Here is an 18,007-nt window from a genome sequence, read left to right as displayed (position 1 = left end):
TTTATGATTTTGAGGATCTTACTTATTTCACAGTGGGTGCTTTCCCAGCCTGGACCACATTCACAGGTGTAGTAGTTCACATGGTCATGGCAGGTGGCGTTGTTTTGACACGGACTAGATGCACACTCATCAGTATCTATGAATATCAGAGAGACAAGTGTGGTATAAGTACAGACAAAACTGAGACAATAATTTGAATTTTGTAGGATGATGGCAAACTGAACACTGGCTACTGTTAGTGAGACCTGTAGTTTAATGCGGCCTTTTTTTGTTGTGACTTTCCAAAAATCAAGTCAAGTGGTAGGTGCTCAAGATGGTTGTTGAAGAGAAGAATGGTGACTCAGGCCGTGTTCATGTGAAGTCAGTGAAGGCGCTTTACATGTGGTTTACCCCGAAGCAGGTTTCAAGTGGCCCCATCTGAATGCTCCAAATCACATTGAAAGCGCCTCGATCCGAAGCCACTTCTAGAGGTTGTTTTGAATCGGTTTTCCCGCATCGCGATTTGCGTCTGAGCACAATGTGATTTCAATGTGACTTCACCCGGTCATGGATTATGCGGTGATATATCTTTATTTATATGCAATACCAAGTTTTACGTGGCAGCAACTTAAAGAGCAGCAATGGTCAAATAATATGTCCATTCTAGGACGAGCTTCACCGCCTCTGGCGGGACCACGTCGGCATTCGGCCGAGATACGCTGGGAGGGGGGCACCAGAAAGCAGGTCGTTGACCTCTGACATTTATAACACACTACCTTTTGAGTTTTCATCAAACAACAATAAATGCAGTTTCAGAGAATTGTGATCGGGAACGGTTTGAAAGGAATGTATGGCACGTGGACCAGATGTGAGTAATGCGAGTTACCCAAATCGTGGTTTGGGTAACTTCACATGAACAAGGCTTCAGACTTGCATTAAGACTCAACATTTCAACTTACTGGTCTCACAGTGAACACCCTCCCAGCCAGGTGCACACTCACAGGTGTAGAAGTTGACGCCATCATGACAGGTGGCACCATTCTGACATGGATCCGAGCCACACTCTCCAGAATCTGTATGCAAATTAAGTTGTAGACATTTCAATGATGAGGGTAGTAGGTATGCAACAATTAAGAATTATGTAATGATCAACATTTTGCAAGAAATAGATTTGTCTCAAAAGTATTGACAATAGATAAATCAAGTAATGATACGTATTATCTCAACAACAACAACAAAAAAACAGGGGGGCCTGCTTCTTGTTTATTTGGCAAGCATAGAATGTAAATAAATTCAATACTCTTTAGGTCACCATTAGTTTTAAAAACTGCTTTACCTATCTCACAGTGGACTCCTTCCCAACCAGGCCCACATTCACAGGTGTAGTAGTTCACCCAGTCATGGCAGGTGGCGTTATTTTGGCATGGGTCTGAAGCACACTCGTCTGTGTCTAATGTCAGAAAAATGAGAACAGAAAAAGTTCACATAGTGAATGTGAATTCAAAGAATAATAGACAGCAAATAGTTCCAATGTGACAGAAAAGAGATAAAAAATATTTTGGGTTTGAGTTCTAAAATTAAAACCTTACTTATTTCACAGTGGATTCCCTCCCATCCTGGCCCACAACTACAGGTGTAGTAGTTCACAAAGTCATTACAGGTTGCATTGTTCTGACAGGGATTCGAACCACATTCGTTGGTATCTGTAAACGAGGATACAAAAATATTGTATTGTGGCATTCAAACATAGGGTAGGCCAAAAGATGTGGCCAGACCCTGTTATAGCACGCATTGACAAAAGAATTTACAGCACTGAAAGGGAACATCGCATGCACAACATAACTTTGTTGAAAGCAAGAATGTGCTATGGTGGGTTCTATGTTATGCTGTAAGTAAGTCAGTGTGAGGCCTCAAGGTACCCATAGTGTAGATACAAAATCTACAAGCTTGAGTCAGTGAAATTTATGTTTCTTGGTTCAGTGTGCAGAACTGACAAAAGAGGCATTGTTGTACATGTATTCTGCGATTGGTCTTCCATCTTCACTCTTAGCTAAAGCTTAATTTCTTCCAGAAAATAAAGGAAAATAATAATTTCTATTCAACTATTAAACCTAAGAAAACCACTTAATTAATAATAGGAAGTAGAATCATTATGATAATCATAAAACATATTATCATAAAGAAAACAAAACAGACATATGAAACTTAAAAAAACAATATGATAGAATTTAGAAACCAAAAGGACAGAATCTGATACAAGTGTGTTACTTCATTTCCTTCAATTCCAGGGTGTAAGAGATTTTCCAAGATGTTATGAATCTCAAGATGGATTACCAACCGCCTAAGACATGTAACGTCACCCATGTGTCACCAAGTTACACATCTCACTGCAGTGAAAAACCTTGTGAAGTGAATATTCTAAGAAACCATCTGACCTTTTTTGCCTTTTGCACACCTCTATGTCCATCATGTGTTTCTGAAACGCTTTACGAAATCTTTACGAAAAAGCACCACAACAAATATTCATGTACATTTTCAAAGTTTTGCTGGACCCAAGCTTGTACAAACTCAAATAGTACATTGGTCATAAAGAAGGTGACATTCATACACGACAAAACAATCTCTCAGTTTCTCTTCAAAAATGAAACTTAGGATGCTCTCAGCAACCAACAATTAGAAGTTCTGCTACATGTAGTAGGAGGTACACATAATAGTAATTAATATGTGTGTACCGAGTCATTCAGTGTGCCTGCGAATCTAGTATGTTATGCCAAAGGTTAGTTATACCAGCTATACAGAATGATACATAGTACATATGTTCATGGAAATATCCTAAAGAAATACAGACTCTATTGAGTGTATTTCTTACTTAAAATATTCATTTTCAGATATATTTGAGACTGAGTTAAACAACACTCAACGTCAACAGTAGAAGTATATCGAAAGCATAATTATCTAAATATTTTGCACAGCGCTAGCAGTGTTCAGTGAAAAAATTACCTCCTTGAGGCCTCCATAGTGTAACACATTAGCCAGGCACTTACTGATTTCACAGTGAACACCCTCCCATCCAGGTGCACACTCGCAGGTGTAGTAGTTCACCCAGTCATGGCAGGTGGCCCCATTCTCACATGGATCAGATGCACACTCATCAGTGTCTGCAAGAGACATTAAACAGCATCATGAGATTAAACTTACTAATAGACAAATTTGTTGCACTTTTGACAAAGGTTTCTAGCCATTTGCAGCATATAGTTACATACAAATGTAGCTGATATTTTGTGAAAAACTTATCTTAAGATTTTCTGCACTATCTCAAGATTACTTGAAACAATCTTAAGATTTTTTAAAAATTAATCAAATCATCTCGAGATTTTTTTCCAACAATCTCGAGACTTTTAATTTCAAACAATCTCCAGAGTTACTAAATCCTGAATCAAATTACACGTGATAAATTTCTGACACTTTAAAACTTATGAAAGATCTCAAATGTGACATACTGATCTCGCAATGGACACTCTCCCAACCAGGCCCACATTCACAGGTGTAGTAGTTGACATGGTCATGACAGGTGGCGTTGTTCTGACATGGGTCTGATGCACACTCGTCTGTGTCTGTAAAATAAATTAAGTTTTAGAAAGGACAAAACAGGTGTCCTTAAAAACACACATTCAAAGAAATCTCAGTGAATATAATCCAGCCAGTCAGGCATTCTTAAACAATCAATGTTAGTCTAAGACATAACAACATACTGATTTCACAATGGACCCCATGCCATCCAGGCCCACATTCACAGGTGTAGTAGTTCACATGGTCATGACAGGTGGCGTTGTTCTTACATGGTCCTGATGCGCACTCATCTGTATCTGTAGGAAAACATAACATTAAGTTCAACATTTCTCAAGCCACCACCTTTCTATAAGCAGTCCAAGTAAAGAGTTAAGTGTAAGATACTGGGCACTTAATACAGCTCAAGATCAGTAGTTTCTTGATAGAGAAGTACATTAGATAAGTTTTATGAAAAGTAATATGGAGCATTTTTCTTATTTCTCATTGCACCTTACAAACAATAATCTAGAAATGTACAAGTTGACACAAGATTTTAAGAGGTTCTTACTTATTTCACAATGGACCCCATGCCATCCAGGCCCACATTCACAGGTGTAGTAGTTCACCCAGTCATGACAGGTGGCGTTGTTTTCACATGGTCCGGATGCACACTCATCTGTGTCTGTGTTTCATCACCGGGGAAAAAGTTTGTAAAATCTTCTTCCAGCAGAAACAATTTTTAGATTTTCACAAAAGTGTACCCTGTCTTGGTGTCTTGAGTTTAATGGTAATATTCATAAAAATCTATCTCCTTATAGATTATGAAAAGAGGATTAGCCTGGAAAAGAGAGTTTATTTATTTTGTTACTGTCGAACTCACTGATTTCACAGTGGGTGTTTTCCCAGCCAGGCCCACATTCGCAGGTGTAGTAGTTCACCCAGTCATGACAGGTGGCGTTGTTTTGACAGGGGATGGAGGCACACTCATCTGTGTCTAAAAGTGTAAAAAAGAAACATCACAAATGGCTCATCACAAATGTTAGATCGCAAGCAGCTACATGTATCAATGAAACCAGTATGTTACTGGTACGTCACAGCTGTGTTATGAGACCTCAATATTCAGCATTTGTGGCATTGCTTTAAGTAACGGTTGTTAACAGAGTTACAGACGAACATGTATGTTAAGAAAACCTACTGATTTCACAGTGGGTTCCCTCCCATCCAGGCGCACACTCGCAGGTGTAGTAGTTCACATGGTCGTGACAGGTGGCCCCATTTTCACACGGATTGGACCCGCATTCAAAAGTATCTAAAAAGAAAAATTGAAAAGGATATTGCATCAAACCCATGAAATCATTCCATGTGATATATTACAATTTTGGATTATGCCAATCCTCTACGAAAACATTAAGTACAACTTTTCCAAGAGAATAAAAAGTATGAAAAGAAACATTTCTTACAAATCATTTAGTATGGTGCTTGGTGCCTTGAGACAAAGTTTTTTTAATGATCAACATAAAATAAAGACACAAAGATAGCACAAAAGTCATTTCAGAACAAGACTTTATTTCAGTTGTTGAAGCAATGTGTGACTGTTGTGGTTTTTATTACTTGAAGAACTAACTTACTTTCCTCGCAGTGTGTGTTTTGCCAACCCGGAGCACACTCACAGGTGTAGGAATTGACATGGTCGTGGCATGTCGCTCCGTTTTGACAGGGGGAGGATGAACACTCGTCTGTGTCTGAAACATTCGAGTGCAGGGATTTTGTTTCAAATTTGTTTTTTTTAGCTCTAGAACGGTATATTTGTACTTTTTGTGGTCTTGAAGTCTTTCCCGAAATATACTGTCATATTCAATACCTACTAAAATAAGAAAGTGTATAAACAATCTTATCAAGCTTTAGTATTCTCATTACCATTTTCAAACAGACAGCAAAAAATTAACAATGTCAATGATAGACTGCAAAACTCCATTGACTTAAGAACAATTTATTTACAATACAGAATATGCCAACAATGTTAAATCCTAGCATCTCTGGTTGATTTTGTGAGAAAGTTTTGTCGACTTACTTTCTTCACAATGTGTATTTTGCCATCCCGGAGCACATTCGCAGGTATAATGGTTCACGTGATCGTGACATGTGGCACCATTTTGACATGGGTTAGACGCGCATTCATCTGTGTCTGAAATGATTGTCCAGAAGAACAAATTAAAATAAAAGTAGTGGCAAGTGCAAAGAGATGAAAACAAAAGACAAATTTAAAGCAAAATGGTGAAAATCTAAATTGAGTTATAGAAACATGATGATCCAAAACACTTGTCTCTTTTGGACAAATTGATCTAAAAGTTTATCAGAACTGGTATAATTTTAGAAATATTAGAGACTTGCTGTGTAATAATATTTCCTTACTGATTTCACAATGCGTTCCCTCCCATCCAGGCCCACATTCACAGGTGTAGTAGTTCACATGATCATGACAGGTGGCATTGTTTTCACATGGTCCCGAGGCACACTCGTCTGTGTCTAGAGGCAAGGGACAAGGAACCTTCTAAATATCCCAGATTTTAATAAGAGGTCCGTAGCAAGATTCAAACTGACACTTTAAACTCCAAAAAAGCATAATGCAGTTGACCACAAAAGCACGAGACTCACCCAACTACAATTTTAGCATAACATTCAGCTCAAAATGTATGATATGTGAAATGTGTGCAGGCATGATATTCTCCTCGAAAATTACACAATACTTGGTTAGAAGGCTCCTTACTGATTTCACAATGTGTTCCCTCCCATCCAGGCCCACACTCGCAAGTGTAGTAGTTGACATGGTCGTGACAAGTCGCGTTATTCTGACATGGACCGGAAGAACATTCCGCGGTGTCTGTACAAATCAATAAGGAATAGGACAGGTGTGAACAGTTGCTGACACAGCTAGTCTAAAACTGCCTTGAAAGCCAATCTTTGTGAAATGCTACTATAACAGTATATGATATTTGATTACGAGTACCATCTTTGAACATATCATAATGGTATTACTATTAGGGGCATATATTGTGTATATATATGCTTGTGGCAAAACCAAGTAAAAGTTTGGATGACTATGATATATTTTTGCACATATCTTATCACAATGAAATCTGCATCTTCAAGTAAACTTTTCTTTGTTTAGACACTGGAAGATGCACATACTAGTACATTGTATAACTGATATACAGACTTACTAATTTCACAGTGAACACCTTCCCATCCAGGTGCACACTCGCAGGTGTAGTAGTTCACATGGTCATGACAGGTGGCTCCATTTTCACACGGATTGGACCCGCATTCATGCGTGTCTAACACGAAGACTTGGTTAGAAAATATCTCCCTACAAATCAAGTTACTGCTTTTTGTAAGGTCCATTAAAGAAGAAATTGTGACTGATCGCACTTGTCTCATGCTGGCAAATACCTACATGACAAGGTGTAGTCGCTTTCTCTGAGGAAACTGTGAAAAAACTTTCGTCCAACTAATCATTTACTTCTAAATATATGGGGATTAAGCTAGTCAATGCGAATTCCAGAATACCCCAGTATACCAAATCTCACTATTGTGCAGGCTTTTTTTTAATCTAAAAACCATACAGTATGACTGTACTTTTCATCTTTGAACGTCATTTTGCTAACTTGAGCAGGTAAGATACATTTTGTACATGTAGATTGCTAGTCAGATCAACAGCAAGTGGGATCAGTCCTTATGGTAAAAGCAAGTTGAGTGAATGTAGTTCAATGCACATAAAGAGTATGAATCACTTAGTAATACACACCACACAAACCACCAGCTGCTACACCATACATCAATAATAAGCACCACCAGCAAAGCTGTCTTTCCTTGGCTTACGGATAATTGAGAAACTTATGCCATTGAAAATAGCTTCTCCCTAAGCAGTGATTGTATCTGCCCACCTCTTTAGTTGTCCCTAATTTTGTGTAGTGGGTTAAAATGGCAGCTATTTTTGCCCCCCAAGCGTTGCAAGCTAATATATTAAAGTGTGCCTTGAGCTTACAACACTAGTCACCAAATCAGGGGCACAGCTTTAGATGTGTGCAATGCAAGCGATGTTTGCAGCGGTGCTACAAAATCACCACAAAAACAGGCAGTCGATTCACTCACCTTGCTATATCATCAGGTCTGGGTTAAATGACAAGAGATCTCACGAGAAATCGTGGGAATAGGCCCTGGCATAGCTGAAAATGTGCTATACTAGCGGCACCCTGGCCACTACACACTCAAGTAAGGGGCACCTTGAACTATACCCTAGTAAAGGATTTGCTGGACCCCAATAGGAGAGCGCCGGTGGTTTGTGTGTTGTGTTGAAGATTCAAACAAAAATCTAAATATCTAAACTTTATAAAATATAAAAACTTGTCAATGCAAAATATGAAACAAAAATTAATAAATGAGAATCTGTTGGGAATAAACTAATGTTATTTGTATTCACTGGTCTCAAGACACCAAGACACCGCACCACAATGTATGCACATTTATACAATCTCATTAAAGAGCTAGTTGGAAAGACTAAAACACTGGTAACTTCAGATTTACTTCCCTTAAAACAGGAAAAGTCCTTTGCCTGTTGTGTATTAAACACAATCTTTAACCTAGATATGAAATATTGCATACATCCAATAGGGAATTCTAAGTTTAAAACAATTTCTAAAGTGAACAGTGTTTTGGAAAATGATATACAGTAGCAGAGAAAATGACAGTGAATATCTCATAAAGGAATTTGATATTAATCTAGGAATTAATGTTAAACATAAAGCACTTACTGATTTCACAGTGGGTTCCTTCCCATCCAGGTGCACACTCACAGGTGTAGTAGTTCACCTCATCATGGCAGGTGGCCCCATTCTCACACGGGTCCGAACCACATTCAAAAGTATCTAGACAAAAATGTTGCTCAATGTTATTCATCTATTCACTCACCACTCACAAGTTTCTCAGTATCTTTATCTGTATTTAAGCTGGTATAACCGCCTTTCGGCATAACACACCAGCTTTGCAGGCATGCGGCACGGCGGCAAATGGCTATGTTACACCTAACCCTTGAACTTCTATCTATAGACATTGTTTAAAGCTATCTAATGACAATGCCCCTACTGTACTATAGTCTCATGTAAGCATAGCTCGTCTACAAATTCCTCTTATATTGTCCATATTATTTTTTAAAGAAAGTTCAATGTGTACCCTTACTCAGTTTATCATGTGGCAGAGTATGATAGGATAATTTAAAGCCCAGAATTATCAATTATACCTTCAAATGTCGTCAAATGCAGTGTAGTGGCGATTGTTTACGTTGGAACCCTACTATACTTACTAAGTTACCGAAGCCTTGGATGCATTCCACAACTTCGCACTCTATATCTCGACTTAATTTGAAGATACGACAATAATTTTTGGTCTCAGAAGATCCTGAGATACAGTACACTCACCTACTACGCTAGGTAACGCTACAAACCGGTCAAAACGAAAAACGCTAGAAGGGAAAACCTACCACCGCTCACGCGATTGTTGCTGCATCGTCGCCATTTTGGTGACGTAGTTGTTGACCATGGTTACGTAATTCTTTAAGTCTATCTCTAAGATAACTTGTACGATAACTACTTGTGAATTAATGTCGCATTTTATACAAGGTTTAAAGATATGTAGAATTCAATATCAGGAGTAACAGTTATGAAGTCAAGGCAAGTACTAACTTAAAGGTAACATTACTACACATGTAGTACAGAGACAATATCTGGCCATACGTACTATTTTCGCAGTGCACACCCTCCCATCCCGGCGCACACTCGCACATGTAACCGTCAACACCGTCATGGCATGTGGAGTTGTGTTGACAGGGGTTGGAAAAACATTCGTCGATGTCTGTCGAGAATAGAAAGATCGCATTTTGTCAACAATGATCTAGATCGACAGTCGGTTATGCCTTTTGCACGAGTACTATTTGGATAATCAGGGCGTAGTACGCTTGAACCTTTGACCTTTCACTATTGTGTCCTGATTACCCAGATGGCGTAGAGTATAACCGCTTGTCGATCTAAAGCGCAATAGACTTGCCTATTGTAATCTCTTCTTTACACAAGTGAGAGTGGATTGATGTAGTATCGTGGGAAGATGTTCAAGTATCCCGATGTTATCCATTGTCTTCAAATATCATAATTATAGATATCTGTCAAGATCAAACAATCCTATTCTTCTTGAGATGAAGTATGGATAAGGACGTACTTATCTCACAGTGGATGCCGTCCCAGCCGTCTGCACAGTCGCACATGTACCCTGCTATCCTGTCCCGACACGTGCCGCCATTTTCACACGGGTAGGACGCGCACTCATCTGGAACAGTCGCAGGAAACAAAGCTGATATAATTATCTGAACTCACACCACGCATATGAAAAGACAAGAAAGATGAGTGGGCTTGGTAAAAATTTTTAATGTTGTAAAACGTGAAAATCCAATCTCAACCCCAAAAGTACGAAATGTGAAAATATGTGAATCCACATACCTAAAAACGAACGTTTTTGATTTGAAGATTTTTGATTACGTAAAAGATGAAATCCAATATTTGAATGCATGACTGATTTACCGACATTACCACTCCTAGAGACATTTTACACGAAAATTTTAATCATTAGTCATGACAAGAATTAAAAAATGGCAAATGTTTTATTATTAATATACGTTTAAAATTAGCGAAACAACTGGGTATATACTTCTTATAGTGTGTGATATTTCGGTCATTAATCCCATGATGAGACTTGCCTATGTTCAAAGTGCAGTTCTTGCCGGTCCATCCTTCCTTACAGACGCAGTAGTACCCGTTATGTCCCTCCAAACACAGCCCGTCATGCCGGCATGGGTTAGGGGCGCACGGGTCCGCTACACGGGCGGTGGGGAGGCGGGAACAGAACAACCTCGAAAATTTACTTGTGTACCTGGCTATGTATTTATCATATACACAGAATGGCCTACATGTAAAGTACACAATAAAAGATATATATGAGCGATAGCAAGTTCAGTACCAAGGAGAGATCCTGTCACAGATATTTAATACTAGTAGTTGGTGATAGTGAGTTAAGCACCAAAGAGAGGTCGAGGTATGTAATGGTTAGTGGTACGCAGTTCAGTTCCAAGGGGATGTCCAGTTACATATATGTAATAGTCGTTGATACCCAGTTCAGTACCAAGGAAAGGTCCTGTCACATCTATGTTATAGTTAAGTTAGTGATAGTGAGTTTAGTACCAGGGAAATGTCCTGTCACGGAAATGTTATAGGAGGTGATAGTGAGTTCAGCACCAAGGAGAGATCCTGTTACAGATATGTTTTAGTTGGTGATAGTGAGTTCAATACCAAGGAGATGTCCAGTGATAAGTTTGTAATAGTTGGTGACAAACAGTTTAGTACCAAGGATATAGAGGGAGTATTCTCGTCACAAATATGTTGTAAGTGGTGATAGTGAGTTCAGTACCAAGGAGATGTCCAGTCAAAGATATGCAATAGTTGGTAATACTAAATTCAGCACCAAGGAGAGGTCCTGTCACAGATATTTGATAGTTGGTGATAGTGAGTTCAGCACCAAGGAGATGTCCAGTCGTAGATTTGTAATAGTTGGTGACCAACAGTTTAGTACCAAGGATTTAGATGGAGTATTCCTGTGTCACGGATATTTTTAATTGTAGGTGGTGAAAGTGTGTTCAGTACCAAGGAGATGTACAGTCAAAGATATGTAATAGTTAGTGATGCTCAGTTCAGTAACAATAAGAGGCCCGGTTGCAGATAATGTAATTGTTAGTGTTACCCAGGTCAGCACCAAGTTGAGGACTAGTCAAAGATGTGTAATACTTTGTGACAATTGGTTCAGTGCCAAGGAGAGGTGCTGTCACATACATGTTATAATAAGTGATGCCCAGTTTAGTACAAAGAATAGGCTCAGTCACAGATATGTTATAGTTGGCGATGCCAGGTTTAGTACCAAAAAGCTGTCCGGTCCTGTCACAGATATGTTATTGCTGGTGATAGTCAGTTCAGCACCAAGGAGAGGTCCATATGTAAAAGTTGGGGGTGATAGTGAGTTCAGCACCAAGGAGAGGTCCAATCACATATATGTAATAGTTGGTGATAGTGAGTTCAGCACCAAGGAGAGGTCCAATCACATATATGTAATAGTTGGTGATAGTGAGTTCAGTACCAAGGAGAGGTCCTATCACATATATGTAATAGTTGGTGATAGTGAGTTCAGCACCAAGGAGAGGTCCTGTCAGAGTTGGATTTCTACATGGCAACACCGGGGTGTCTTTGCTCTTTTGGATCAAGATTGATAACGCAGAATGAGATCAATCTTTACACGGGATGTTAACGAAACAACAGGATTATCAGTCAAAGACTTGACAACAATACCACTTACATGTAAGTGCACTTAAACAGCGAGATACTGTTTATGAAACTATCAAATTGATGTGATGTATAGTCGAGTGTACTCCATCATGTAGAAAAGATCATCGGTTCGCGTGAAGGTTCAACAAAAGCTGTTAGTAACCATGGTTACCAACAGGAATGATAAACGAAACTTCACAAGTCATAAAACGCAGATATTCCCCTGGGACGGCTCACGCTGTTCCGAGGTCATCTCATAACAATAGGAGGAACCGATCTTGCGGAAACAAAGTCATTTTCGATTAGGTGATCTGACATTCTGATTTTGCACTTCGTGACTGGATCCTAATGTGTTATATCCATATCAAATACATCTTTGAAATCTGAAATTGCTACCTTCCACTACACAACGAGATATTATTACGCTATTTAAAAAGATATGGACTTACGTGGTTTTTGGAACAATCTCATTGACGCTTGCCATACTGAAAGTTGGAAGAAATACCATTCGTCTGTAAGTACAAGGTACAAATTGTAGTAAAGTACAAAAGTACGGCATTGTACTTATGTGTGATGTATATATTTTTGGAGTAAAATTATGTATGGCTGAATGAATTAATGAATGGATGGATGGGCGGATGGATGGATTTACAAATTTATGGATGAAAACAGGAATACGTACTCAAAGTCATCTTTTTCAGATTCGGCAAACGCTTTTTATGTCGTGCTGCTTGTTAAGCCTCTTTGATATCTTGAAATACAAAAAGGTTCTTGAACTCATTACATGATTGATTTACGACTGCTTTTGTAACTACTATGAATCAGCTGTCGCCTGAGGACAAGGTTGGCTGATGAATAAGGTTTAAACACGCCAACACTATCGACCAAACTTTACGGCAAGGCCGTCGGTCTTTTATAACAAAAGGGCATTGACAACTGACATGTCGCAGACCTCAGTCAAGTCTAGCCACAAAATCTATTTCTGCTGGGAGTAATTATGAAGTGATTTATCAACTAATTTTTCCGCGTGCCTGAACATGAAATTCCTTCACAAAGCGCATTTCATGAAGTAGGTAGACAATGGATGAATGAATGAATGTCATTTTTCAGGTATTACACCCATTGAAAACAACGGTACAATCATAGAAACACAAACTATACATACAGCATCAATGACCAATACCTATTGCAACACGTACATATGAATGGAGACTTGCCCTGATTTAATACATAGATTTCTGACTGTACTGATTTTAGAGACGTTTCACAGTAACTGGAAAATACAACATGTACTACATGCATACATAGATAGCACTTATCAGAGATATTAAAAGTGTCCTATTCATACTATGTATCTTTGTCCTAGGCAGACAATACAACTACCCAACGGTATCATCAAGGAATCCCTCTGGCCTATAAATGATCTTTTACACTTAGACCTGGGGTATCTAATAGTAAGTGTATGAACATACAATCAATATCACTCAAAATATATCTCAGTGTTTGCCTTGAACGATATGTGAAAATGTTTCAAATGATTATGACACAAGAACCCCAACAGGATGATCTAGAGCCTTTGTCTAATGCATTAAACGTACCTATTACAGCAGTACTCATTTGAGTAGAACTTAAGCATATTCCTTAAGTTAAAATTACGGTGTAGATACTCTCCAAGCAGAGGTTGTGGGGAAATGATCGTTAGCTTTTTATATATGGTCGTTTTTTGTCGCTATCCCCACCGTTGCCGGCGACCTTCTCTGGCTAATGGATACTTGCCACCGAAAGGGATCTGCTTGGAGATTAGGTGTAGAGTCCTACCTTGTATGTAGAGTCCTACCTTGTATGTAGAGTCCTACCTTATATGTAGAGTCCTACCTTGTATGTACAGTCCCACGAGGAAGCCCAGGTGGATGAGAAGCGTGATGATACGGATGGCGGTCTCGAAGTGGTCTCCCCGGTTGGTGACGGCATAGTCGACTTTCACAGTAGACAGGGGATTCGACTTCATGCCAAGGAGAGAACCCGTGGAAGGGTTCTGAAGAAGAAAAGTCCGGCAAAAGTTTCTTCTTTTAGAATCTGCAAGCTTCAGTTGACTATGTTACTACCTAGCAGCTATGGCACTGCAGAAAGGTGTCGTACACGCCTGTTTACATGCTAAGACAAAAATGAAGCAAGCCTCAAAGTCCTCAAAGACTGCACCCTCCGGCCATAGTCCTTTGCTCTTCTGGCAGTAGAGTTAGGAGATGCACAGGGAGACTGGTGACCGTATGTACTAACACTGTCCTCAGAATGGCGTGCAAAGACTACTATCAAACTACGTGTCTTGCAGCTACGTGGCCCTGACACACCCATATACTCGACAGGCCTGATTACCTCACACAAAAAGGCAGACAATCAACGCAGGACATAACAAATGCGCACCGGAATAAACAGTCCCCAAGGACCAGTACTAATAGATAACAGATAGGAGATACCAGATGCTGTGGAGTGTCACAGAAATCTTTAACATCAAAGGAAATACACAATGTACTATGTACATAACGTAACACAATAGACTTGTCAGATGCAAGGTCCTGGTCACACAGATGAGACCCATGCACTTCTTTTTGTCACAAAGAACGTTTTATAGTGGATTGTTAGTGGATAATACCCGCACAATATCCTACAATAAATTAAAGTGTATCATAATATTATCAAATCAGGATTGAAAAAGGTTGCGTTTCCATTACATAACTGCCATTGTGGAAACACAAGAAGAGAATTTTAACATGCTCATGGATATGACTACACGTTCAAGTCGTTACTACTGCAAACATTGCTACAGTGCTAGAGGACGTAATGAGTTGACGTTACCTTTTGAAAGCTCGCGCCCGTAGTGACAGTCATGGGCACCTGCCGGAGACCTTTTTATAGAGAAGCCGTTAGGAAGCCGGGCCGTCTCCTGAGTATTCCCTCACCTGGCGCCTTAGTCAAGCGCAGGAGGCGATATCATCTACTCTATCAGGGGTGTCGACAACGTTTTGATACGCTCTGGTGCACAATTGCAGTTGACGCGCGCAGTCAAACGTCAAAGATCTGGACACACTTCCACAACTACCTACCAAACGACACAACCAACTGTACGCGTTTCGCCCCTAAGGTTAAACTTTTGCACCAATATAACTAAGAAATCTTGCTATCATACACGGAAAGTTGAGTAGAGACAGTCTGATGTTCCTATGTCAACACGTACCAATAGGAATTTTACAAGATGTATAAATCAGCAGGTTCGTGATGTGGTTCGGTTCCCAAGAGGTCGCTTAGATACAGTCGTGTTCGATTTTCCGTAAGAGATTCCATGAAAAGGCTTCTCTAGATCATGGTTGATCGATGACGAAGAAGAAAGGATATCCTACATTTTGATGGATTTGCACTCAGTTTTCTGACAGGCAGAAGATGTTGTCTTTGTGTTGAAAATAAAGGAGTGCCAGAGAAAAGTAGCGCAGGATGGAACCATCGATTGAACATCGACACGACATTCGACACCGATCTATCGTCTTCAATCAAAACTCTCCATTGTTCATTCCATCAACCATTGTCCGTAGCGGCTTACAGATCTACCGAATCGCGTGCAAAACAGGTTTATATAATGTACATTTTTTTGATGATGAAAAAATGTATGCAGGTCTGAACTTTCAGAAGACCCTCTCGAATACAATCCACTAGCTTTCAGAATAAACATCCTCTGCCATCTTCTGGCATATATATCTGTCGTACCTACCTAGCTCAGTTAAGCTAAGGTCCCAATTGGGAAAAGGGGCCCTGGCGGGTAGTTCCCGAGCTGTTTTTTGCCACTTTCGGGCGGGACCCCGACGTGGCCCCGCGGGGCACCCTGCGGCTACCGGGCTATTTTTTGGCCCGTCGGGGCCCCGATAAGAATTTAATTCTGAGTTAAATTCTACCCGGGCCCCGCTGACAAAAAGACGCCGTGACCTCATCGTGAGAACACCGAGAGGTACCCCTCCGGTTGCCGGCATTCCACCGGGACACATTTCTTACGTCACAGACCACATGAACAGAATAAAGGTGTGTACTTCGTAAACCTGGGTAAAATGTGTGCCCTCACAGATCAAATGATCACAACAAATACGTGAATTCTGCATTACGTATAGGTCAATACAAGACATCGTCAGAGAATCTGCTGGGTACCTGCCGGGTGCCTGCCGGATACCGACCAAAGAGGGTGACAAAATTTCTAACAAAATGCTACTGAAGGAAACTTTTAATTGTGACCACGACAGCCGATGCCCACTCGACTCCTGAACCCGGCCGGGGCCAGCCGGGGCTACATCCCCGACGGGCACCGGCGTAATTGGGACCTTAGCTTTAGCCTGGGTGCCATCCCCAGTAGTATTCGCCCGCTCTATAATGTCGCTAGCTACCAGTTGTAAGCTAGCGGGCGAATACTACTGGGGATGGCACCCAGGCTATAGCTCAGTGCCTAGACTTGGTCAATGGTAGTCAATGGTACAGGTGATACAAATTCTATGAGCGATTGAATGATCAAATATGTCCATAGAGCAAAAGCGGAAACGTTGTATTTCCTCAACTTCCTTGAAAAAGGACGGAGCGTAAAATCCATATTTATGATCATTATTGAGTTCTTGTTCATTTATCAGAATACATGTACAATAGACTTGTTTTTTAGCTTCCTTGCCAATTGTCACAGTCACAATCAACCCCACTACGACTGGTGATAATTTAGCCGAACAAAACTACCAACACACATTGTGATGAACCCTGTACATCGCACCACTACCTACACCCCCCCATGGGGCATAAATCATGCAAGAGACCGTTATATTTCAAACAACAGGTCCATTACATCCATCCCACGCAGGTCCAGGACCTTTGACCTCTTGGCGATGACCCAACCACACAAGTCTCGGTGGAAATGGGCAGAAAACTGATGAATCGGTTTTAAAATTGCTTTAAAAAAGTTCAAGATATCGAACTTTGGTTAACCTAGATTCATTGTTAGTTCCCACTATTAACATTATAGATATACACAGAAGCACAGAATAGCCAATTTCTTTTAACTTAAAACATTGCATGAAGTGAAACATTTTAGTGTCGAAGTCAATACAATTATCAGTGGTCTTCATATCTAATGCAAGATATGATTCTTAAGCAGTACATACGAGAGTCAAGTTTGTGTTTGTGTCGCTTATTAGTCTCCTTTTAATTACTTCTTTAAGATCGATGAACCACTGCAACAAGCATTAGGGTATGTTACTGCAAAATACACATTATCGTAACAAAATTGTTGCTACCAAAGCAAATGTCGTAGACATACACACGAAAATTATGTAGATTGGCCAGTCAAGTTTACATCCAAGCAAATCACATGAAACCTACTTTTGATCGGCAGTTGCAATTTTTCCTCGAGACGATCTGCTTTGATCTTACTGCCTGGTAACAATAGGGCAGCTCTAGTTATGTTTACCGAAGGAAAACATATTGTTTTTGCTCAGTTTCCTCTTCTTCTTCTTCTCCAAACAGTGATCTATGACCTGACCAATGAGATGATCTGTCTGTCACCATGGTAACTGGTGTTGGGTTACATAATGTTGCAATTTCATGTCTGCTCTGCTCCTGTCACCATACACATGTACTAGTAGTACATGTATGTGAATGTGTTTGAGTAAGAATTAACAGAGCAGACCATGTCCGAAGGTAAACATCATGCATTTGCTTTGCAAATGTTACTTCTCTAGTAATTCATGTTGACACCTCTCGTGCCATCGCACCAGAAGGGATACCTTTTATTCCCCCCATCTCCAGAGGCCAACACGGAGGTAAAAAGATCAATACATTCTCATTACAACTGCTGTTTATCACTGTCTGATAGCTTACAGATGATACGGGTTCGACCAATATGTTGCTTGGAAGTAATATAAAGTTTTCTGTGGCGGTACTTCAAACACAGAAACTTCGTTTAACAGTATTCAACTAGTTGCAATATTTGTCAGCAATACTGGTAACTTTGTAGATGGCTGAAGAACACCCGTAATGAAATATAAATC

At 40.0% G+C, this 18,007-nt stretch overlaps 1 protein-coding gene across 1 annotated transcript in view; it reads right to left on the bottom strand.

The window, feature by feature from the left end:
* The window catches only part of LOC109461859 (fibrillin-3-like), a 59,033-nt gene extending 45,053 nt beyond the window's left edge, over window positions 1-13,980 (bottom strand). The window contains exons 1-18 of the mRNA XM_019758329.1: window positions 13,818-13,980; window positions 12,392-12,427; window positions 10,331-10,447; window positions 9,796-9,903; window positions 9,322-9,435; window positions 8,340-8,453; window positions 6,296-6,409; window positions 5,600-5,713; window positions 5,157-5,270; window positions 4,724-4,837; window positions 4,409-4,522; window positions 4,097-4,210; window positions 3,732-3,845; window positions 3,480-3,593; window positions 3,024-3,137; window positions 1,316-1,429; window positions 939-1,052; window positions 23-136 (exon numbers count right to left, since the gene is read on the bottom strand). Of these exons, the coding sequence (XP_019613888.1) occupies window positions 23-136; window positions 939-1,052; window positions 1,316-1,429; window positions 3,024-3,137; window positions 3,480-3,593; window positions 3,732-3,845; window positions 4,097-4,210; window positions 4,409-4,522; window positions 4,724-4,837; window positions 5,157-5,270; window positions 5,600-5,713; window positions 6,296-6,409; window positions 8,340-8,453; window positions 9,322-9,435; window positions 9,796-9,903; window positions 10,331-10,447; window positions 12,392-12,427; window positions 13,818-13,950 (1,990 nt within the window). The 5' untranslated portion in view covers window positions 13,951-13,980. The remainder of the gene's footprint in view (window positions 1-22; window positions 137-938; window positions 1,053-1,315; window positions 1,430-3,023; window positions 3,138-3,479; window positions 3,594-3,731; window positions 3,846-4,096; window positions 4,211-4,408; window positions 4,523-4,723; window positions 4,838-5,156; window positions 5,271-5,599; window positions 5,714-6,295; window positions 6,410-8,339; window positions 8,454-9,321; window positions 9,436-9,795; window positions 9,904-10,330; window positions 10,448-12,391; window positions 12,428-13,817) is intronic.
* Window positions 13,981-18,007: the final 4,027 nt, after the last annotated feature.

The sequence above is a fragment of the Branchiostoma belcheri genome, unplaced genomic scaffold (assembly GCF_001625305.1).
Source record: "Branchiostoma belcheri isolate BF01 breed outbred unplaced genomic scaffold, Haploidv18h27 scaffold97, whole genome shotgun sequence".
Classification (NCBI taxonomy): Eukaryota; Metazoa; Chordata; class Leptocardii; order Amphioxiformes; family Branchiostomatidae; genus Branchiostoma; species Branchiostoma belcheri.
The sequence above is the reverse complement of the archived record's forward strand: the minus strand, read 5'-3'. Positions and strand labels throughout refer to the sequence as shown.